The 22,898-nt window shown below is 43.1% G+C and overlaps 2 protein-coding genes across 7 annotated transcripts; one reads left to right on the forward strand and one right to left on the reverse strand.

Annotated features, from left to right (window-relative positions):
• Positions 1-7: 7 nt before the first annotated feature.
• znhit2 (zinc finger, HIT-type containing 2) lies at positions 8-13,783 on the reverse strand. 3 transcript variants are annotated; one of them, XM_029174832.3, is made up of 2 exons: positions 13,643-13,783; positions 8-2,023 (listed from the first exon to the last, which is right to left on the reverse strand). In XM_029174832.3, the coding sequence occupies exon 2, from the start codon at positions 1,983-1,985 to the stop codon at positions 297-299; it is 1,689 nt and encodes a 562-aa protein (XP_029030665.1). In that variant the 5' UTR covers positions 1,986-2,023; positions 13,643-13,783; the 3' UTR covers positions 8-296. The 3 variants fall into 3 exon arrangements, with proteins under 3 accessions (XP_029030665.1, XP_029030666.1, XP_029030664.1); XM_029174833.3 differs by lacking the exon at positions 13,643-13,783 and adding an exon at positions 2,196-2,349; XM_029174831.2 differs by lacking the exon at positions 13,643-13,783 and adding an exon at positions 2,192-2,348.
• On the forward strand, positions 13,004-22,798 carry ppm1ba (protein phosphatase, Mg2+/Mn2+ dependent, 1Ba). Of its 4 annotated transcripts, XM_029174837.3 has the most exons (7): positions 13,004-13,412; positions 15,946-16,856; positions 16,965-17,082; positions 18,202-18,316; positions 18,482-18,539; positions 20,005-20,021; positions 20,695-22,798. In XM_029174837.3, coding segments are annotated over exons 2-7 (1,191 nt in total). In that variant the 5' UTR covers positions 13,004-13,412; positions 15,946-15,974; the 3' UTR covers positions 20,696-22,798. The 4 variants fall into 4 exon arrangements, with proteins under 4 accessions (XP_029030670.1, XP_029030667.1, XP_040929872.1 ...); XM_029174834.3 differs by lacking the exon at positions 20,005-20,021 and having other exon boundaries at positions 13,005-13,412; XM_041073938.2 differs by lacking the exons at positions 13,004-13,412; positions 20,005-20,021 and adding an exon at positions 13,446-13,559.
• Positions 22,799-22,898: the final 100 nt, after the last annotated feature.

A 22,898-nucleotide genomic window follows, 5' to 3' on the forward strand; every position in this document is an offset into this window, starting at 1 on the left:
ACGAAAAAACTATTCAACAATATTTTATTAATAAAATTATTCGTTTACAGTTTTTAATTTGAATAAATGTTTAATATAAAATAAAACTGCTCAGAGAAGGAACCATGTATTTTAAAGGCCAGAGAGTTAATAGCATACTTAAATTCTGCAAACTGAATAATTCACTGTAAGTTGTAAGTGGTTATATTCAGTACAATATGTACAGTACAATCTCATCTCATCTTTACTTTATAGGGTTGAAATTCCCTGTCAGGTATTTTATGAAATTACTACTTTTTAACAACATCAACACTTTATTAACTCAGTTCTTCAATAAGCGTATTATCCCCTTTCCTCTTCTCCAGTACCTTCTCAACTGCAGTCTTTGCTTCCTTTATGCTCTTCCTTACACTCTCTTTTCTACTGTATTCGTTCCACAACTCAAGAGCTACTTTACGAATTTGTTGTGCATTGTCCATAACCCAGGCTTGAAAGAATTCACATTTCTTGCTTGCCAGGAAGTAGTTCCGTCTCCTTGTCCCTTCCTGTCCCTCTTTCGACAAGGCTGTTCTGGCCTTGGAGAGCACAGAGCGAAGCTGACTCAGCGCTGCGAGGCAGTATCCTGTAGCATCCTTTCTGTCTCTGCCGGTCATGATGTGAGCCACAGCTTCCACTGCCCTGTCTGAGGCCAGAGGATCCTCCTTGTCAAAGTAGCCACCACCTAAAACGAGACTTTCTCCAGATTCAAGGGCGTCTTTGATAGAGCTGAACACCCTGCTTGAGTTTAGTGCCTCGGACAGAGCAAGAATCATGTCACAGAATTCAAACATAAGTGAGTCAGTATCACCATTTAACAAGGACAGAGTGAAGGTGTAGCCAAAAAGTGCATTGACCAAGCTGTAACACACCAGCACAGATGGATTCGCACACAAGGAGGTTAACTTTGGAATTTTTGCAGAAATTGGTGGCACTTTTGAACTTGAGCTATTGCTCGTTTCCTGTGTGTTGCTCAGGTTCAAATGTGTTTTGCCCTGTTTCTGAATAGGGGATGTCTTCACTTTATGATCCTGTACCAGAGCTTTCACATTTTCTGTGTCGAGTTTGCCCATTTCTTCAGAAAGCTCCTCCACCAATGATCCACCTCCCTCTTCATGTTCCTCCCACCATGGCTTCCATGCAGGAACCAGCTTGCCAAGAGATCCACTTTTCATCAGACCCAAGAATGTCTCTTTCTCTTTACTGTTGAGAAGTTCCCACAGCTCCTCTTCTGAAAGTTCGTCAATAACTAGACCTGACAGCCGATCAGCCAAGTCTACCTCCTCCTCTAAATTTTCAGTGGTGTCTATGCCAGAGAGCTCACCTCCATCAATCTCTTCAAGTTTTTTTAGAATATCCACAATCTCAGCTTCACTTCCTTCTCCAGACTGTTGGATTTCTGCTAACCTGGACAGGAGCTCCACAACCTGCACTTCTTCTGTGGCAACTTGTTTTCCGATGTCTGCGTCATCTGACACAATGCCTACTTCTTTTAATAAACTTTCCATCCCCCCTTCTTTACATTCTGCCTTTTGTCTGAGTCCCATGAGAATCTCTTGCATTTTCTTTTTCCCCTCACTTTCGGTTTTCCCCATATTCTTCAGCTCCTGTAGAACTGATTCCTTATAAAACTCCTCAGAGCAGGCAGAGTGATCAGGGCTCCGGTAGCAAGCCAAGCCACAATAATGCAGGTTACACCGAGGACATGTGTAGCAAGAGGGTTTACTTTTACACAACATACAGACTGCTGTCCCCCTGTCACTACTTCCATCCTTTGTAGACTCTTCATTTCGTGTCTTGGCGGGTGTAAGGAACTCCTCTTCCTGACAGGCAGCAGCTCTGGACGGAAGCAGAACGCCATCTCTACTCACAGGGTCAGCCTCAGTGTCATTCCACTCCTCCTTAGGACCGATGTCTGTCAGGAGACTCCGCACAGACGGCGGAAGCCTCCGTCTAATTAAGGGATTCATTAGCAGCTACAACAGAAAAACAGCGTGGTCGATATAACCTAAAAGAGAAACACAAAAAATATTACTAACATTCCTTACCGTCATAAAGTACACTTGACAGTCTGACACGCTAGCATTAGCTTAGCCCACTGGTTTATCATTGTATAGTTAACTACGTTACAAACAAGCAGTGAGTAATTCATCTACTATTACTTTAACAAACGTACCTACACGATGATGTCATAAACGACTTGTTTCACAGCATTTGCTTCAACGTCTACGCTTCGCGCTTATTGTTCACATGAAATCGTCACGTCGCGTTTTGATGACGTAGGCTTTACTTACAGTCGCACTTTTTACACATAACATTCGAGTGTGGGCCGTAAGCAGTCGCGCCGACGGGTACATTTACGGATGTATGCTTTTATATGCTCATTGCAGAGTGGTAAAGCTTTTTTATCTAGTTTGGTACCAAATAAATCAATTTAGTTTAAATCAGGTTTCATCAGTAATGCCCACATAGAGCATGGTGCTTTGTTTTTATTTGCTCAGTTGGTTGACACATAAAATTAGTAAATCATTAAAAAGCCTCCCTAATTACCTGTCTGTCTGTCTGTCTGTCTGTCTGTCTGTCTGTCTGTCTGTCTGTCCGTTTGCATCTGGGATGGGGATGTTTGCTCTGAGGTGAGTGTCTCCTGCAGGGGGTCAAGCATGGTAAAGGTTATGCAGGTGGGGAGTTGTCAGATGGCTGCACACCCCTCACTGGGCCAAGGGGCTCCCGTGCCGCCTGTCACAGCCCATAGGGAAAGGAGGAGGAGAAAGGGGGATCTGGTTTCGACATGTGCCATGCTGTCTTGGCCCCGCCCCTGGCAGCCGTGCCAGCCAGCCTGGGTAGACTGCTGCCAAAGCTTTTTGCCCTCCTTTGCATGAGTCTAGGCACATGTTTGGCATTTGGCACATCACACACACACACACACACACACACACACACACACACACACACACACACACACACACACACACACACACACACACACACACACACACACACACACACACGTCCTGCCGTCTGCCACCAGCTGATAGGTGACAGGGAACAGGCTCTGCCTTTTGGGCATGTCCAGCCCTGGCATGTCTGGAGTTGTCTACTGTAGAGCAGCAGGGTGTGTGTGTGTGTGTGTGTGTGTGTGTGTGTGTGTGTGTGTGTGTGTGTGTGTGTGTGTGTGTGTGTGTGTGTGTGTGTGTGTGTGTGTGTGTGTGTGTTCAGGAAAAGATAGTAGACCTATGTTGATGTAGACTGTTCTGTCACCTGTCAGCTCCAAAGAATAAAAGTGGCATTATAGGGCACCCAAAAGGGAGTCTGTGTAACTGTGTGTGTGTGGAGGCATGTGGACACGTTTGTCTGTCCCTGTTCTGTGTCCTGTTTCTGTGAGGTTTTCAGTTTTTGGAAAGATAGTTGCATGCACAAATGAACATTTACCATGTATGTAACACTGAAAATAACAAAGCATATACAGTCACAAAAATATACAAACAAATAAACATATAACATTATTTCTTACAACTACTGTACTTGTCAGAAATATTTTGATTGCAGAGTCATGAGTCTTTTAAGGTTTAAGGCAAAATTAGCTTCTGAAACAAGTTTTCTAGCATCAACATGTTCATTCTCTTCCTTCTCACCCTCACATCCTCTGTCTATCGTCCTATTTTGTATTAGACAGTCCCTATTTTTATGAATGAACCAGGAATGTATCCCAGCTCTCCCAGTAGGGAAGCATCAATGCACCACTTCAATAATACATCTGTAGTATTTATTATTTATTTATTATTTCCACCGCTACCTCCTCCTGTTCCCCCGGTTTCCCTTTCTTCAATCGACAGTCTTTGCCGGATCACTCAATTCATATAAACAAATCTCTCCCTGTTTCCTGTGTTGCTCCTAGATCTGCGCTGGTCAGCGGACTCTCCCTCCGAGTGTGCGCCGTATATGTGTGTGCTTTCCGTGTGCAGCGCAGCGTGTGATGTGTTAAAACACAGGTAGATGGAGCGGTAGCCTCTCAGTGACCTAAAGCGACTGTTGACAGCAGCGACAGCAGAAAGAAGCAGGAGGAAACAAACCTCATGGCACTCTAGAAGTCATCCATCTCTCCAGCTCCCAGACCTTCTCATAGGAAATAAATGGTCCAATATATCACAGTAGCTTACACCAGTAATTTCCTTCTAGACCAGTGATTTCATATACTGTTATTTGACAAGACTTCATTTTTTCAACTGCTAACTTATTTACTCCTGGGTTGACTCAGTTCTCTCTCTCTCTCTCTCTCTCGCTCTCTCTCTCTGTTGCTTCTTTATCTTTCACTTCCTATCTACCCTTTTTGATGTTTATCTATCTGTATGAAGTTTAATGTTTTAATGTAACAATGCAATAAGTAGAAATGAAATATCAAATCAAACTGTTTCCTCCTACAGATGCAAATATTTACTACAGAAAAGATGTTCTTCTGGCTCTTGATAATTTAGGTCCATTCGTCCATCCATCTTGAGCGTTTTAGGACACTGATAGTATTTCACTGCGTTTCACTCTCTGATTTTGGAGTTTCATAGTATTGTGCACATGATGGATTGTGTCCTTCAGACGTAGCTGACAGAGTTTTTGCAATAACAGGTTGTGAGACAAACAAAAGCACTTGCAGGATACCCCTCGAGTTCAGCAGACTGACAGGCAGAAGAAAAGCGTGGAAGGATGACATTCAAACCTCCAAACAAGACGATGATTCAAACCCACACACGCTTATTTTAAATGTTAGTGGAGGTGCAGGTACTGAATAGAGTGAATGTGTATAAAGTTTTATATCATTAGAATATTTCCAATTGTGCATGTTCAAAAATGGATAGCTCAGAGAATCAATATAAAGTTTTACAAACTGATATAAACTTTTCTGTTTTTCCATTTTTGTTTTTCTGACCTCTGTATGTTTGATGCTTCGCAAAGAAACCTCAGTGACACCGCAATGTTTTTCCTCTTCACTTTCCCGTCTCCTTCTCCTTCTCCATCTCACCACTCCCGCAGGAGCCAACCTGAGACTGGCTGTGTATCGGTGTATCACCCGCCTCCATCTGTCTAACCTCCGGCCCCGCCTCCCTCCATCCCCACGAGAGGGAGCAGCGGATCAAGAAAAGGGGAGGAATGGAGCGAAAGAGAGAAGTGTGTCTGAGTCCCAGAGGATTGGTCTCTGTCTGTCTAAATCAGGAAGTGAGAATGTGACGACAGGAGGGACAGAGCAGAGGCATCCTTTCAGTGTGTGTGTGTGCGTTTGGCTGAACCTTGTTGAACTGAGGTGTCATATATGTGAAGATCACAACTTCACGCTAGTGGCAACCAGGGATGACGCTCTAAATCACTGAAAAGCCAGAGACAACTGTGCTGTGATACGTTCTGTGTGTATGTGTGCGAGTGTCTTTGGGGATGTTTGATGGAGATTAATACCACTGAAAGTCTGAAAGTGAAAATGTTACCAAGGGTGTCAGCTTGGAAAAGAGAGCGTGACATGCACACGCACACACACACACACACACACACACACACACACACACACACACACACACACACACACACACACACACACACACACACACACACACACACACACACACTACAGTGGTGCTCACCACCTTGAAACCTCCACAGTAAGTTAATTTAGCTTTATTTCATATTTAGCTATGAAATTTGGCTTCATTTTACAATTATCCAACATATTTAGCTTTATTTTAAACATTTATGTATATATTCTTTCATTATATTTAACAATTCATCTATGACCTTTATCGTTAACTCAACTCACTGACTGACTCTTTTATTTGAAAACTGTACCAATTAGTGCTGACATTTCAGCTAAATGACAATTTCATCTATTTGACTCAAACACTCAGTGTCAACATCACACATGAGCTATTTTTGACTTTGAGCGATTTCAGTTGTTTACTGATGATGATGGAGCTGATTTTTCCTGTACTCTACTGTATGTGTGCTCGTCTCCACACCCACTGATGCAGAGCATCCATACGGTAGCACACTGCACAAGCACAGACCCTTATTAAAGCACATGCGCTGCCTGTGTGTACGGATGGAGAATCAGACACACGGCCGCGCCGCTCATCCCATCCCAGCGCGGAGCATCACATGGATATAGGCCAACTCAGTGTCTGCTTCACTTCCCTCTCAGCAAAGTCAAAACAACACACAATCTTTTGTCTCCTCCTGTTCATCAACCTCAATCTCCTCTTCTCTCCGTCCGTCTGTAACTAGCGTGTCGAGGTGTGACTCATGCAGAACTCAACAAAACAACCGCTGCTGCGATCAGGCAGCGCGGACAGACACACTTGACACACGCCGTATCCTTGATGCAGTCACATCATTATATCCATATTAGCAAGAATAACCCTTCATGCTCCAACACCTACAGGCCTTCACCGCTTGCTGTCTCCAGAGCCTGATGTGGACTCTAACTCCGTGTGCATCCATAATATATACGCTCTTGACAGATTGTGCTTGGCAGATACACTGTGCAGCCAAAACACATATCATAACTCAGTCATCTGCTCTATTTTGTTTGCTGCAGTGTGACGAGCAGATTCAATGTCACAATGTAAAAGTGCTTCTACATTTTCAGCATGTTCTAATCACGCAACAGGATGGAAATATTAAAAATATTATAGCACTGACAATAATGGGGGAGCAACCAGCAACAGTGTCCACACACTGGTGTAGAATATGTGAATGGTGCACTTCCTCGGTTGTGGGGCCTTACCTTGCCTGAGGTAAGGCCCCACAACCGAGGAAGTCTCTCATGTACTGAGAGAGGACGGGGGCGCTTGGCATTTTGGACGCACACATAACCACACACTCTCACCTTGTTAGCATTAGGTGGAAAAGGTTGTGTGTTAGTGTGTTTGACAGCGCACCCACTCCGGCTGCGACATTGACATTAGTTAACAAGGACACATCACCTCTGCTTTGGGAAAAGGCCTACGGTGAGCCTGCCCTCGAACGCAGCACGGGCTCCAGGGTGTGAGACTGTAAGTCAACGCGGATCGAAGTGAAAGATTAGAATAGTTGAAGCTGTCAATGTCTGAACAGAGGAATAGAAACTGTTTCCTGACGGAGTTTCTACTGTGATTTCTGGTTGGTTTACAGTTTTAAACCTGAAGACAAAGGACACATCTTTAGTTTTTATTATTCTTATCCCATTTTCCTTCTTATTGTTCTCTCTCACCTCCACCTCTAGCAAACGTAACACACGCAAATCAAATCAGCGAGACGAAACCTAGTAAGCAGAAGCCAGAGCTGACCCCATCGTCAGAGGAGACACAGGTCCTCTGAACCATGACATTCAATGGGTAGCGGTCAACAAAGGGATCCGGAGCACAGTAATGGCAAAGAATCGGCCCCATCCCTAGCCCCTGTTTGCTCCTGTCGTCTCTGGAATGTGTTTTTGTGACACGTGCATGAAGTCCAGCTCATGTGGTGAGAAACGGGCCTGTCTCCTGTGAGCCCGCGTTACGACGCGGGGACCTGCCTGCATTGCAAGCTTTGTGATTTAGCTCCGTTGAAAGTCTCAGCTTCACCAAGGCTTCTTTGATTGACAGATGTTTTTTTTCTGTACAAAGCTCCCTTTCATTTTCTCATCACCCATCAAACCTCTTCCTCCCATTTGTCCTTTAAATCTGCCTCTGCCCTTTGGCCTCCGGTGTCTTGTCCATCCCTGTATCTGTCTCTCTTCTAGCCTCCAGTCACAGTCTTGATCCCAACATCCATCTCACCCTCAACCCTTCCGACTCCCTGTCCTTGGGCCTGTTGGCTGCAGGTGGATGTGGCAGGTCTGTCACCGAGCGGCAAAGTTGTCACCGACTGTGCATGTATTTGTGGTTTGGTACGTGTGCGTGTGTGTGTATGGTGAGAGGGGTGTGAAAGCAGCTGTCTCGCTGTCTCAGGATCATATGCTGGCTGTCAGACACGCTGCAAAGTAAGTGACATCCAACCCGCAAATCACACACACACACACACACACACACACACACACACACACACACACACACACACACACACACACACACACACACACACACACACACACACCATGTGAGAACACAGCACCAAAAGCTTATTTTATACATCATCTGGACTAAACGTGACTTCACATAGCATAACATAGTTATGAGTAATTAATGAACATGCAAGTGTCTAACATCTGGTGACAGAGGTCAAATGAAGAGAGAAACTCCCCCAAGGACCAGTAAAGTGTTTTATGAAAGTCTATTATTTGATTTCATTATCTATGTCAGTCCCATTAAGCAGGAGTGTCATAGAAGAACTAGCAGTTCAGCAGTAAACCTCAGCTCCATCCCCTAGTTTTGGTATTTGAGCTGTAGTTTACTTTACAAACTGTGTGCGCATGAATGTGTATATGTGCTTGTATTGTGTATTGTGTACGTACTGGATGTACAGTGTGTGTGTGTGTATATGTGTGTGTGAGGCAGGCACGTAGTCACGTGGATGCACGTCAGTGTGTGTCGTGGGGTCTCTCTAGGAAAGGTGAATGTCCCAACTCCTTGGTCCCCAGCCTGTCCAGGTAAATAACACATTCACACACCACTGAGCAAACCATCGCCTCCTCTGCCCCCCCTCCATCCCACCTCCATCCCACCTCCCCACCGCTTCAGGTACAGTACATCATCTTCTCTTCTTCTCTTCTCTCAGTGTGCGTGTTTATTTCTGCTGTCCACTGAGACGGCGGCAGATCCCATTTGGCCACAGTGCAGCTGTTGTTTCAGATTAGTGCAAGTGAGAAGTGGCTGAACAGGAGGTGGGGGTGAATGAATAAGTGAAGAGGCTGCAGACTGGACTCGACCGGACTCATGTTAAATGTAAAAAGGCTAAAAAGGACCAGGCTGCTGTTGAGCTGCATGTGTGCGTTTGTGCCAGACAGAGGGAGAATGTGCATAGGTCTACGTGCGCATGAACACTGCAGTGGACCTGCAGCCCATCCCGCTGAGCTTCCAATTAACACACGCCACTAGAGCAGCACACACACACACAGACACGCACACACTTACACAGACACAGACACACAATGAGGACCCCGGAGACAGGCCTCAAACCTGCCTGTCAGCTGCTGTTAGATCATACTGCCACTGCACTGGGCCGACACCACACACACACACACACACACACACACACACACACACACACACACACACACACACACACACACACACACACACACACACATACAGTGGCGCTGTTATAGACTGTGCATTACACTCTCTATGTGCCCTATATAATAACGATAGCAGGTATTATTATTAATAGTAATAATAGTTACTTCAACTGCTGCCATGCTGAGAGGAGCACGAGCAGGGAGGGATGGATGATGCACACGGGCACAAAGTAAATACTGAAACAGAGGTGGCGACATTCTCTGTGCCTGCTCAGGGAGAAGATCGTCCTTGCTTTGTTAAATTATTTCTTCCAGTTGAACTCTTCTCCCAATATCAGTCAAAGAGAGATCAGCAAGAGATCACACAGCGAAATACGGATGGGATGTTTACCCCAAGTCCACCCCCCCAGCCCCCGGGTCACCTTGGCATGCCGCTCACTTTGTATGTCAGTGCTTTTCTGCCATTTTAATAACCAGTCAGTGTTTTGTCACTAGGTGCTGTGTCCTGGCCAGGCTGCGGTCCGACCCCTGCAGATGGTAGTCACATCATTGCAGGTGGGGAAAATCAATGATTTGCATTAAATGCATGATCAAAAAAAAGGTTTGAATGACAACCAATGTTAACGCACATTGTGTCACTCATTCACAGTTCTTGAAGCTATGAATGAAGAGAGAAAGAGGGTTTTCCTACTATGTATTCCTGGTATGACCGTCATCAAACATCTGGCATCTTCTTCTTCTTACCCACAGTACCGCTCTCTCCCACTAGATGGCGCTGTGATACTGCTGTTATTACACAGCTGCCAGTCATATATGACCCAGCACCGTGGGTGCGCTCTGTCAGGGCTCTAATTTACCAACTCAGGCCCACCTTTCTATGGCACCACTATAATTACACTTACACCTTTCTGCACGGCATGGGATTCTGTCTTCTTGTCAGGCTGCTGCAGCTGACGTTTAGAGACGGGGACTTGTGATTGGTGGGTTCCTAATTCAGTTCTGGACCGGCAGGATAAATCTGGGAGGGGAGTGGATCGGCAGCTTGACACTGATGCATCGCCTGCTGTCGAGACGCCCTCTTCACAACATTAGTGCTCAGCTACTACCTTGAAGTTGGTCGATTTCATCCATGTACATATAAAATGTTTGTGATTTACAAGACAATGCATTCATACAGCCGACAGAAAGCCTGTGAATTATTACAGCTGCACCTCTGCACCACTGTTTATCAACTCTAACCATGACATCTGCTCATTCAAAGTAGATGTCACTAGCTGATGACCGGCAACATATGGCCACAGCACATGCTTCCTGACACTAATATACAGGTCATGTACACACATCTACGCTCGTACTGTAGTAGTGGGTGTGTCCCAGCATATGTCCACATTATGAGCATGTTACAGACGTCTCTGTGGCTGTCTGTACATGTGTTTGTGAATTTGTGTGTGCATGCATGTGTGAGATATATTCATACCATGACATATGCTTGTCGGCAAGTGTTGTGCATGCATGTGATTGGCATATGTGCACGCTCGGGCTACTATATTTACATGTTGTCTGCACACGCGTGCCCACATTTGTACGTCGGGAACAAGTGCGGTTGTAATCCACGCTGGGCAGCTGCACTCATTCCTATTCAACCCCAAGGCATTTCTAGGCCATCTCGCTGATTAGGGATCAGAGACAGTGAGAGGAGGAGAGAGAGAAATGATAAAGGGCAATGAAGAGGGAGTGAGTGAGAGACAAAGGGAAAGAGTTGCAGACAAATCAGGAGAGAGAGGTCCTCTCCCATTTAGTAAGCAGTTGGTTAATGACTCTAATCCCATTAAGCAGGGGGAGCAGCTTGCCCCTCACATAACATGCATTAATATGTATGTCTAAGTGTGGAGCTGTAGTGCCTTTTCTCTCTCACATTCTCTCTCTCTCTCTCGCACACACAAACAAGCACACACCCTCTATACTCTACACCCAGGAAATGAAAATGATTTGCCCTCATAAACATTGATAGAGCCCTATTGTAACACTGTGAGACCTGGAAAGCAGCCTTATGAAAATGACATGTAAATCAAATGAGCATAGCATTTTCAGGCATGATTTGCTAACAATTATTGTTTTGACCTGGCTCCTCAGTTGACAAAAGAAACCTGCTCCCTCTGAGGAGCAGGAAATCAGCTTTTCAAGGGCTCTTGTGTTTGAAGAGTGGAGGCAAGGGAAGGCGTGATTGCTGCACTTTGCCGAGAAGACCAGACATGGGGTGAATTCACACAAGAAGAGGAAAAGCGGCAAAGGCCACATCTTGCTGTTTGTTTCTTTCTCTCATATGCTATACAAATAAGCAGCACTTAACTCGTGTTCACGCTACTAATTTGTCCTGATCCTTGGAGAAAACCCCTGAGAAGAAAAGTGCACAGTTCACAGTTGCTCAAATTAAACATTCAAGCTTGTTTTTACCTCATTTATATAATGTCTGTATGGCAGAATGAAAGTGCAAGACGTGCTTAACCCAGTAGGAAATTCATCAAAGTACGTAGTCACAGCAGCTAATTTTAGTAAATAAAAAAACATCTGTGTGATGTGATAAAGCATTGAATTGTTTGTCACAACATTTATAAAGACTGTTAAAACCATTAAAACTCCCACTTTAAAGGTGAGTTTTAAAATATCAGCATTGTTCATTTATTCACATAGTGGACTCAACTTAGTGAAACACTCCCTTTTGTGCCAAACCTATGACCCTGTGGATGCACCAGCATTCACACATGATTTATTTTAACACAGACTGATGTCAATAGGTAAGCCAAGAATTTCATTGACAGTGGCGATTAGTGAAGTTACTGGAACTGGACGGAGATGCTGTTTGGACAGTTGAGCAGCTCTGGCTCTCAGATTAGAGTGCTTAACAAGCCAGTTGGGTCAGCCACTGTAGCTTAGCCTGGTGAGATACAAAGCAGATCCAAGGTCAGCCCAGCACTGTGGGCTTTGGTGGGGTGATTTACTTGGAGAATTGGAGGATAAATATGGATAATGAATGGACTACTATGGCATTGAAGTGTATTTGTGTATTAAGACTGTAGGAGCAGACGTGGTAGCTTAACCTAAGCAGAGACATTGTAGATACATGAGGGCGGCTCAACCTGAGGAGTATTTACTTTCTGCTTGGTTGAGAGTGTGAATTAAAAGTATGTTAGGTATGTCAGGTCAAAGGTTGTGGCTGAAGAAGGGTGTTGTCTTTCACAGGCCCTGCATTTCCTGGTGTCCACCCCCAACGCTGCTCAGAACACTGTTAAGCAATAAGACTGTTGCTTTCATGGGGATTTCACCTAAAAACGGTCAATCTATTATTAAAAGCTCATGCCTAACACCAAAGCACATTTATATATAAATCTGTTTGCATTAATGTATTAAAGTAAAGTTGACAGTAACATAAGCTTGTGAATTATTTTCATATAACAATGTAGATGACTATGGTATTAACCTTCATATAATACTGTATCATTACAGTAAATAAATTTTTAGTAAATATTCAGTATTATAGAGGTTACACCCAGAAGGAAAATAAACAATAGCCAAATATTTATTGTTGTAAATTTCGTGTAACATTTATAAAGAGGACATGAAGTCCAACTCAGCGCTTTACATTTGTGAATGAATTTGAAAACGACACCTTGTGTGTGTGAGGTTTGGACAAGATTTCTCGCACACAACTTCACTTTTACTGTTTACAGCGTGTCAGAGGAATGGGCTTATTGACTGGTGTCTGGGCCAATCATAACCTATCACCCAACACATATTTGTCCAATCATCGAAGCGAACGGAAGGATAGCCTCGCCCCCAAACTGGATGTTGAAAAAGAACGTCATTTGCCCAATCCATTTAGCTTTAGCCAAAATTAGCTAGGTGGTCAAATAATAGATGCATGTTACTTGAAGCAGTGGTTCTCTTTTCAGCGCGCAATTTAGTTGCCGTCCTTTTGCGTTTACAGTGTCCAACATGTTTCCAAAAGCCTTATTCCGATGCAGAGACATGCTGAAAGGAGAACTGATCGCGTGAAATGCTGGCTAACGCTAGCTTAATCAAAGCTAGCTGACGAGCAACGGCCGAGAAGGAAAGTGGCTAGCATTAATTAACGACGTCTAAGCCTATCACATCAAGCCTGGGTACTTTAACAGACTTGGCACTGACACAACAACAAGACTGGCTGATAGTGATACTTCTTTTCTACACAGTAAGTAACGTGTGTTACCTTGAATAAGCAACGTCTGTGGTACACACCTCACACGAACATTGGCTAAGTTAGTCACCAGCTAACATGTAGACAACACTTTTACAACGGTGACCGTCGCTAACGTCAATGATTAGCCAGCAGCGTACTGTAAGTAGCCTCGTTTGCAGTTAACGCTGAGGACCGTTGTCTCGATTAGATTATTTGGGGTAACTGTACGTGTAGTGAGGTACCATGGTGGTGAGGATGGTTCAAAGCGTCCTGTTGATGTCACGCTGGTTAATAACCTGCTGGGTCCCATTTTGTTCAATTACTCGCCTTAGTTTTTACCATTTGTTTATGCTAGGTAGAGCCCATTACTGCTTCATTAGCATTAGCGTCTTAGCCTATAAATAATGCAAACGAGCGTTGTGCGTAGTGAACGCCATAGCAACCGTTGTTTATGCCAAACATTTGGTTAATGGAATGTAACATTCGTACACTTCAGAATGTGAACTGAAGTACGTTGATGTCTTCATTGTATGGTGGGTTGAATGACGTTTTCCAATGCTGATTTAAATCCACCTGAAAGTGAGTTGTTTGAGAACTTTTAATAACTATTACCACATGGTTATTTGCAACAGGTGCTACACGTGTAGAACATGTCTATTGCTATTCTCTGCTCTATTTAGAATAGTGAGCAGATAAAACCATTTTGCCTCTATCTAGGCTCCTGTGACTCCCTAGTCCTGTTTTTTCATGTTTGTATTCAGATTGCGGGCCCTAGAATCATCAGTACAAGAATCAGTCGGTTTATATGTGTTGGCTTTATTGTTGTTTGATTTGTATTGTGTTTGTGTGGCAGTGTGTTCCAGAAATGGCAGCATTATCGGTGGCATGTTTGTGTTGGCACCTTGATGTTGTTTTTGCGTGTAATTCTGCAATTCAAGTCCATAGACTTGTGGGGAAAAGCATCTGAGCCCCTTTGATCTGTGTCTGCTAGTTTGGCTTTATGTTCAGAAACAGTGTTAACTAGGAGGCTCACAGTAACATAAAGATAGTTTTGTACAGTTCCCAAAATGGAAGGTTGAGGAAACTACCAGAGAAAAACTACATTGTTTGGTACTTTCAATAGCAAATTCTTTGCTAGTTGCTTAGTAATTATTAGTAAACAACTAACAAACAATTAACCAGTCAACACTGATTAAAACGTTTAACTACATCCCTAAAGAAAAGTTGACCAGTGAACCTTTTTAGGTGGTGTTTTTATTAGTTCACATTTTAGTTATTCAGCAAAGCAAACACCCACTCATAAAACCCAATCCTAGTCCAGTATAATATAACAATGTTCAACTTTCTTCCACTGTGTCTCTAGTCTGATATACAGTAGGCTCCTGTCTGGTCATTTAACAGCTCTAGGTTCCCTGACGCCACTGCACTGAAGATAACCATAGCTGTCTGTTCAAAGAGTGCTTATTAAAGGATATTGAGTGCTTCTGATGTGACTTCAATGATGAGTCATCAAAGAGGGGCATCTGCAATATCCCCTGCTTCTGTAATATGTAAAAACTAAATGAATGAATCACTTAAAACCGATCAAACCAGTACGTTACAGCAACTGCTCTGGTTTTTCTTTTATTGTTCAGAAGTGGCTAATAAAGACTTATTCAGAGGAAAGATGATCCTAAATAACAGCACAGGCATATAGAAAATATACACATTACTCTCACTGTTGATTGTATTCTGATCATACTAGTGTTAATTTGTACATGGCACTCTTTGCGAACGATGTGATTTATATGTAAACCTTATTTTCACACACAGTATTTCATCTTTCAATATGAGATGAAACGTTTTGTGCATATCAATTTCATAATTTTGGTTAGGTTTCATGACACCAGTTAGAGCTGATAAGGCTTCAGCTACAAACGTCAGTGGATAGACACCTTAGTCATTCACACTTAATAATGGGAGATAACCTGCAAATGCCTCTCTCAGTGCAAGGTCAAGGAGAGTTTTAGTTAACTCTACTGTAGTTGTAAAGCAAATGTGAAATTAAGAGTGTTAGGTGTTTGTGTATAGCACTAAAAGCCTTAAACCTATGTATCCGCCATAGCCATTGCTGTTGTGTGCTCAGCAACTATTTTTTGATCACGATAAAGCACACATTTGCATAAAAAGACCTGAGCCTTCAGTGTGCTTAGTAAAATACAGTTTATGAGAATAAGAGTCCATTAAGCTATATTACAATCAATATAAATGCACAAGGTAATGTTCTCTCATTACATAACCATTATTAGAGACTGTGGAGAGAGTTTCCATCTCCTGATGCTGTTCATTTACCTAATGTAGGTACAGTTATAGATAGACAGATAGGAGTTTGTTAATGCTCCTAGGATCCTGTTCTGTTTGGCCAAAGAAACTTTTAAATGCGCCTTCACCTTTTTTAAACATTTGCATTATCTTGTTTTTTTGGTTTCTAAGCCTGCATTGTTTTCAAGTTAAAAATGTCATCACACTAATAAAAATGTAATTCAACTTTATGTTATGTTCACAGGTAGCAGTGGGTCTATCTAGGTCAAAGCCATGGGTGCTTTCCTGGACAAGCCCAAGACTGAGAAGTACAACTCGCATGGTGAGGGCAATGGCCTGCGCTATGGGCTCAGCTCTATGCAGGGCTGGCGAGTAGAGATGGAGGATGCTCACACCGCTGTGTTGGGACTTCCCGCGCCTGGTATGACTAACTGGTCATTTTTTGCTGTGTATGATGGTCATGCTGGCTCTAGAGTTGCTAACTATTGCTCTAAGCATCTTCTGGAGCACATAATGAGTGCCAGCTTCGGGAACGGAGGGACACAGGGCTCCCAGACTGGTTCAGACAGCTCTGCCAGTGACCCAACCACACCTCCCTCGGTGGATCGCATCAAAAATGGAATTAGAACCGGCTTCCTGAAGATTGATGAGCACATGCGCACCTTCTCTGACCTTCGAAATGGCATGGACCGTAGTGGGTCTACAGCAGTTGGCATCCTCTTGTCATCTGATCATATTTTCTTCATAAACTGTGGCGATTCCAGGGCTGTTCTGTACCGCAATTCCCATGTGTGCTTCTCCACTCTTGACCACAAGCCCTGCAACCCACGTGAGAGAGAGCGCATTCAAAACGCTGGCGGCTCAGTGATGATTCAGAGGGTTAATGGGTCACTGGCCGTATCACGGGCCTTGGGGGACTATGATTACAAGTGCGTGGATGGAAAGGGCCCCACAGAGCAGCTGGTCAGCCCCGAGCCAGAGGTCTTTGATATGGTTCGAGCCCCAGAGCAAGACCAGTTTGTGATTTTGGCTTGTGATGGCATCTGGGATGTTATGTCCAATGAAGAGCTGTGTGAGTTTGTGAAATCTAGGCTTGAGGTAACTAATGACCTGGAAAGAGTCTGCAATGAAGTGGTGGACACCTGCCTGCACAAGGTGTGTACAGTTCCTTACTTGAACTACTACCATTTTCAATTAGCAGTACATGATAACTCCTCCTCTTACCTGTTTTCCTTCTGTTTTTATGTCTTTTTCCGGTCTTAGGGGAGTCGGGATAACATGAGTGTTGTGTTGGTGTGCATGCCCAACGCTCCCAAAGTGTCAGACGAAGCAGTGAGGAAAGACGCAGAACTCAACAAGTATCTTGAGTCTCGAGTGGAAGGTGAGAACCGATGGATGGAGAAAAATGAAACCAATGTGACTTGGTGGAAATTACTATATATAGTGGAAACACAAAAGCATTGGCAGTGTGTTTTTTTTGCCACATTATGTAGCCCTATTCAAAACATTAATGACAAGAATTTCTTTTGTTTATTTTTGATCCCATATGATTTCTGAAGTAAGACTGGTTTTTATTTTCTTGACATATGAAGCTGCCGCTGCACTCGATAGTCTTAACCTCCAGCTAAGTTAGCTCAAGCTCACAGCAGAAGAATGACACTGTTCTGACCTGCTTTTTCATTTCAGCAAGCATGTCTTCTCTTTATTCCCTGTCTGATCCTTTCCTTTCTATCCTCTCCTACTGAAACATCCCCTGTGGTTTGTATTAATGTCCAGCTTCCTTCTCTTTCTTTTTCATACTATCCCACTTCTTTGTTTGAACACTGCACTTTTTCTGAGCTTTCTTTTTTTGACATTTTTCCTTTGGGCAAAATGTAGACAATTGACAAATAGGAATTTTTAAAATTTCTCTGAAATTAATGTTTTGGTTTCGGTCCACAGAATGGAAGTGTTTTTGATTTAGTATTTTGGTGAAAAGGATTCAGTATTCATTGCTTAACTGATTACAGGTTGTACCGTAAATTAATATTTTTATAGAATGCAGAATGGATTATTACACACTCCAATGGTGTTTACTTTTTTTACTTGCCTAAAAAAGGCAGTCAAGCAAATATTTTCTTTGAGAGAAGCAAGCTTGCTGTTTGGCTTCAGGTATTGTTTAATACTGCAATATATAAAAAGAGAGTGAGAAGAGTGAGAAGAAAAAGTGGGAGGAATGTTCTGGCTGAACATTGACCTGGCCATGAGCCACTCTCAACTTGGTTGCAGGCCTCTTTCTGTCACCATCTGTCTCTCTGAGACTTGCTCTCATTTCCACAAACGCAGTTGTTTTGTGTCCACTTTCGCTTCCTTTCTTCTTAATGTGTAAGATTTTGTCTCTCTTCCTCCTGCTCTTCCCGCCGGTCACACCGTGTGTGTGTGTGTGTGTGCGTGCGTGCGTGCGTGCGTGCGTGCGTGCGTGCGTGCGTTGACTATCGTAACAATATGTCTGGTGTTTTAGAGATGCTGTCTCAGCCAGGGGAGGAGGGCTTTCCAGACCTGGTGACCGTGATGAGGAACCTGTCCACTGATGGTGGCATGCCCTCTCTGCCACCAGGGGGAGGCCTCGCTAGCAAGTAAGAACAATTGCCCTCAAAGCCATAACTTATTTTAAAATAAAACTATGAAAGCACAACATTTGTTGTTTTGTTTTATTTTTTTCCTGTCTAGTTCTAACTTGGTGAAAGTTTTGAATATACCATGTAGAGAATTGTAACTCTTCCTATGAATGTTTTTATTAGGCGCAGTGTAGTTGAAGCAGTGTACAACCGTCTGAATCCTTACAGGGAGGAAGATGGGGTGAGTATCAGCTCTGTCTTCCTCCATTAAATGAACACGACATGCATATACACACAATGTTCATACTAAGCCTGTCAATTGGGTGCTCTGTTTGTCAGGTGTTTTTGTTTTATACAGAACTCTTTAACTCCCTTTAACTCTTTTACACTCTTTAATAGCCTTAGCAAATCTGGGCATGATATATTTTCTTGGAATGCATGATGCATGATAGCCCAGGTTATGTATGCATCACAACACAGGTTGGTCAGTTTTATAGAACACAGAACTTTTGTGAACCTGAAGATTGGAAAAAAACGTTTATTTGTAAATTATACGCTCTCGCCTCTCGTTATAGGTCTCACGCTTCATTTTAAAATGTATTCAGCGTCCTTTTCATGTTAAAGTCTGAATATTCATCATTTAGCTGCTCTTTCCCCTGCTGTCAAATTTCCCTGCCAATCAGCATGTTAGTGGGAAGTGGGCAGACAGAACAGAGCACAGAGGAGTCGAGCATCTTTTGTTTTTTTTTCCTTGGTCCAGTTTCACTGTGGTACAGCTCTCACTATGAAGCATGACCAGTTCTGACCCACAGTGCACTTTATCATTTCCAATAAAGCTGCTGTGAGCTGTTGTTTTTTTTTTTTTTTGGGATATAAGCTTATGTTAAAGCCTAAAAATTGTGCAGATTCTTTTCCTTTGGTCAAGTGAGTGGGCTGTGATTAATAGAACAATCTAATTGACCACTGAGCGGTAAAGAATTGAGTGACAAAGAAACTTTCTCTGATGTACTGTCTAGTAAACGGGGAGACATTGACCTCTATTTGCTCTTATTGTTGTGTGTGCGCGCATGTGTGTGTGTGTGTGTTAATATTAAAGCTTTGGCTACTTGTTTGTTCTGCTGATGTGTTTGTGTGCTGTCTGGCTCCCCTGAGGTTTTACCATCTAATTATTTCAAAGCTCATGTTGAAGGTCATGCTCACCTTGTAGTATTGTCTTAGTTTGTTTAAGGATGTGACTGTGATTATATGTATCAAAATAATGTTCCGCTCGACTCTGACTTGGTGCATCTACAGAATCTATTCCAGTATGGATGCAGTCTAACGTGTTGCACTTACGCAGACAGGCAGCGTGATGGCTGAGTTCACATACATGTAGTGCACCAGCACCAGCACCCAACATGATGTTTGCGTCATGGGGAGTGTAGCTTAGCAAGATGTAGCTGGATTCAGGCAAGGTAAAAAACTAACAATACAATCCCACAGCTTCATCCTGACTTCTAACACCTTGGGTATGAAAGAGCTAAAATTGATTTGAATAGGTGGGCATTTTGCCAGATTGGGCAAAATGGAGAAACGGCTGCATACTCAACAGGCCAAAAAAGAATAAAATAGCAAAAGTCGTGTGGTAAGGTCAACACCTGAATACACACACAGACAAGGGATGTACTGATTTGTCTAACTGTGTGTTCACCCTCTGATTAACGCAGCCCTCCTGTTTCATTTGGTAAGTGATTACATATATACCTGTTACACCCCACCCTTCTTCCAACCCCTCATTGACACACATACATGCAACAAACACTTGCACACATTCTTGCAGGCATGTAAGTGGCAACCTCCGCATTTCCTCGTGTCGCTTCTTCATCAGTCTCTACTCCTGGCTCTGATCTACTGTCTGGCATGTGGATCTCCATTTAGACCTAAAGGTGTGTGTGTCTGTGCGCTGGTGCGCACACGTCTGGCTTACGGATGACGAATGATCAGTGCTTCTGGTCCTGTCTGTTCCTTTCACGCACACACAAACACGCATGCACTGGCCCTACACGCATGCATCGCTGTCTCAGTCTTTCAACAACTGCACGCAAGCGTATTCCAGTTTCTGTCTGTGTTGCCCTCAGCAAACGGCCCGACGGCCTTCAAGTTGTTGTTTTGGTGTTCTGTTGCAGCAAGAACCTAAAACCTACCACTGAGGATGAAATTACACTGTGATTTACATTTCTGTAACAGTTTTTTTTTTTTTAATTCTTGTAGTGAATTTGTGTGTCGATACTTGGGGAAACATGGCCTTGAAGTCCAGGTTCCAGGGAACTAAATTACTGTTTGTAACGTTCTGTTTGCTAACTCTTAGCCTCTGTCTGTTTTCTCCTTTTCCTTTCTTTATCGCCTTTCCTTTACAGAGCGGCGGTGACTTGGAGTACAACTGGTAGCTGACGGATACAACTGCCCTATCGCCAGCCAGAAAACGGCAGGACCACATTTCTGCGGCTCAACATCCATTATCACTTTTTATTTCTTGTGGGATTTTTATTTTCACCCACCTACAATGCGAGGCCAACTACAACAGATTTCAAGATTTCAGTTTGTCTCCCTTTCCTGAAAACCTGTGTGGATGAATGTAAAACATATTTTTGATTGTTTTGTTTTTGTTTATACTGTTGAACAAAAGAGGGAAATCAGAATCAGTATTAATTGTCTGATAACAACTACACATTATATGTCAGAGGAGGAATCAACAAGCACCAATTCTTTTGCTCTTCATTTGTTTTTGTGGTGGATTAATGAAAGCATGGGAGCAGAACCTGGGACACAGTAAAGAACCTTCTTTAGAACTGAGAGATAAGCAAGGACTTCACAGCTGGTCAGCCATTAACAAATGCCACTCACTGACGTTGGAAGGATGTGGAATCCCCTTTCTTTGGATGGATTTGGAGTATGAACATTATTTTGCCTGACTGGAGGACTCCCACACACTTTCAGCTACACTGCCCAGTTCAGGCAAGCAGGGGTGCTGGTGTTACTGGTACTCAGACCAGACCCAATAATCTAGTTGCTGTTGAAATCCTCTCTACCCAAACACACCTGATAAAAAGACTCAAGTTTAGCACCAGAGGTCTCATAGATGACTGCAAGTGGAACACTCTTGACAGACATTTTTCACCCTGTCCCTTGTTTTTTTTCTGAATCTTTGTATCACAGAAGAGGCTGCATTCATTTGCATTGGCACACATAAGCTCTCTAACCTACTGTTGTTTAAGAGATGGAAAAAGAAATTGTATATTAAATTCATGTGTTGATTTAACCCTAATTACCTATTGTGTGTGTCTGTGTGCGCATACACCTAGGTGCACACAAAAGGTACAGTACGTTCACGTATGAAAACAAACTGAAACATAAAATGCTAGAGTCTCCCCCACAGCAGCATTCCAAAGACAGGCTTGAATGAATCCAGCCTCCTTGACACACACACACACACACACACAAACACGTATGCTACAGTTTCTTATTTCCATCTCTGAGATGACCTGTGTGAACACAAATACTGCTATTTTTGTTCTGATTGAAACAAGTTTATTCAAACTTTGTATGTTTTTCGTGGACTGTGGCTGTAGTTCAGATGGACACAAAGGACCAGGGAAGATGCTGCAGGACGGGATGGAGCAGGCCAGAAGCCCACAGCTGTGTTCACTGTCACTGAAGTTGATGTTTTTAAGTTTTCCGCTTCGCTTTCCAGACATTGTCTCAGTGGCGCTTAGCGTTTGCTGCTGAGAAACCCCTGGTTTGATTTTATTTAGATTAAGTATTGTTGTTAAATTCAACCCCAGCACTAGAAAAGATTGAAATACACAAACATTTGTCAAAAAATACTTCTTATAGTCAGTCTTTTTCTAACAATTATGCACATAGGTAAATGGGATACACATGATGCATGTGTATTCAGTTATAATAGCATACAAAGCTGTATGATACACTCCTGTTTTAGTCATTCTCAGTTAAACTGGTTGTGCTTTCTGAAGTGGCAGTATTGAAAGAGAATGAACCTTTATGTTGACAGGTTTATACTCTTGGTTGTTCTTGGTGCCATATGACAAATAGGTACTTGAATGTCTAGATACTTTGCACTTGCGTTGTTTAAAGGAGATGATTGATTTTTTTTTGTTTGTGGTGAGGGGATGGGGGTCTCTATAGCTGTGCATGTTTTGTGATTGATGCAGGAGTGTGTTTTATTTCTTTGTGAGTTGGGGGGGGGGGTTAATGTGGCGATGTTCAGTGTGGTGGAACACAATGTTGGAGAGGAAAGGTAAGAAGACAGACATAGACGAGCATTAAACCCGTAGGTGGGTGTTCTGTTTCCACTTACAGTAGAAGGATGAAACAGGTGCTCAGTCTTTTTGTTCCTTCCTATTGCTCTTTATATGCTTCTTTACCCCTTTTAACATTGGATAGGGTTTACCACACTGAGCACAACCCTCAATTTATATTAAAGTTATATTAGACACTGGGCTTGGAAAAAATATTTTTCTGAAAGTCATTCTGTTATTTACACTGATTCCACTGCATGGACGGAATACAAGCAGCACAACAGCATCACATTCTCTTAGCA

The sequence above is a fragment of the Betta splendens genome, chromosome 15 (assembly GCF_900634795.4).
Source record: "Betta splendens chromosome 15, fBetSpl5.4, whole genome shotgun sequence".
Lineage (NCBI taxonomy): Eukaryota > Metazoa > Chordata > Actinopteri > Anabantiformes > Osphronemidae > Betta > Betta splendens.

Excerpts from the sequence above, each read along its gene's own strand:
- znhit2 (XM_029174832.3), bottom strand. The coding sequence starts at position 1,985 with ATGAATCCCTTAATTAGACGGAGGCTTCCGCCGTCTGTGCGGAGTCTC.
- ppm1ba (XM_029174834.3), top strand. The coding sequence starts at position 15,975 with ATGGGTGCTTTCCTGGACAAGCCCAAGACTGAGAAGTACAACTCGCAT. Across the intron at positions 16,857-16,964 it reads TGGACACCTGCCTGCACAAG|GGGAGTCGGGATAACATGAG; the intron begins GTGTGTACAGTT and ends TTCCGGTCTTAG. Across the intron at positions 18,540-20,694 it reads CTTACAGGGAGGAAGATGGG|AGCGGCGGTGACTTGGAGTA; the intron begins GTGAGTATCAGC and ends TTTCCTTTACAG.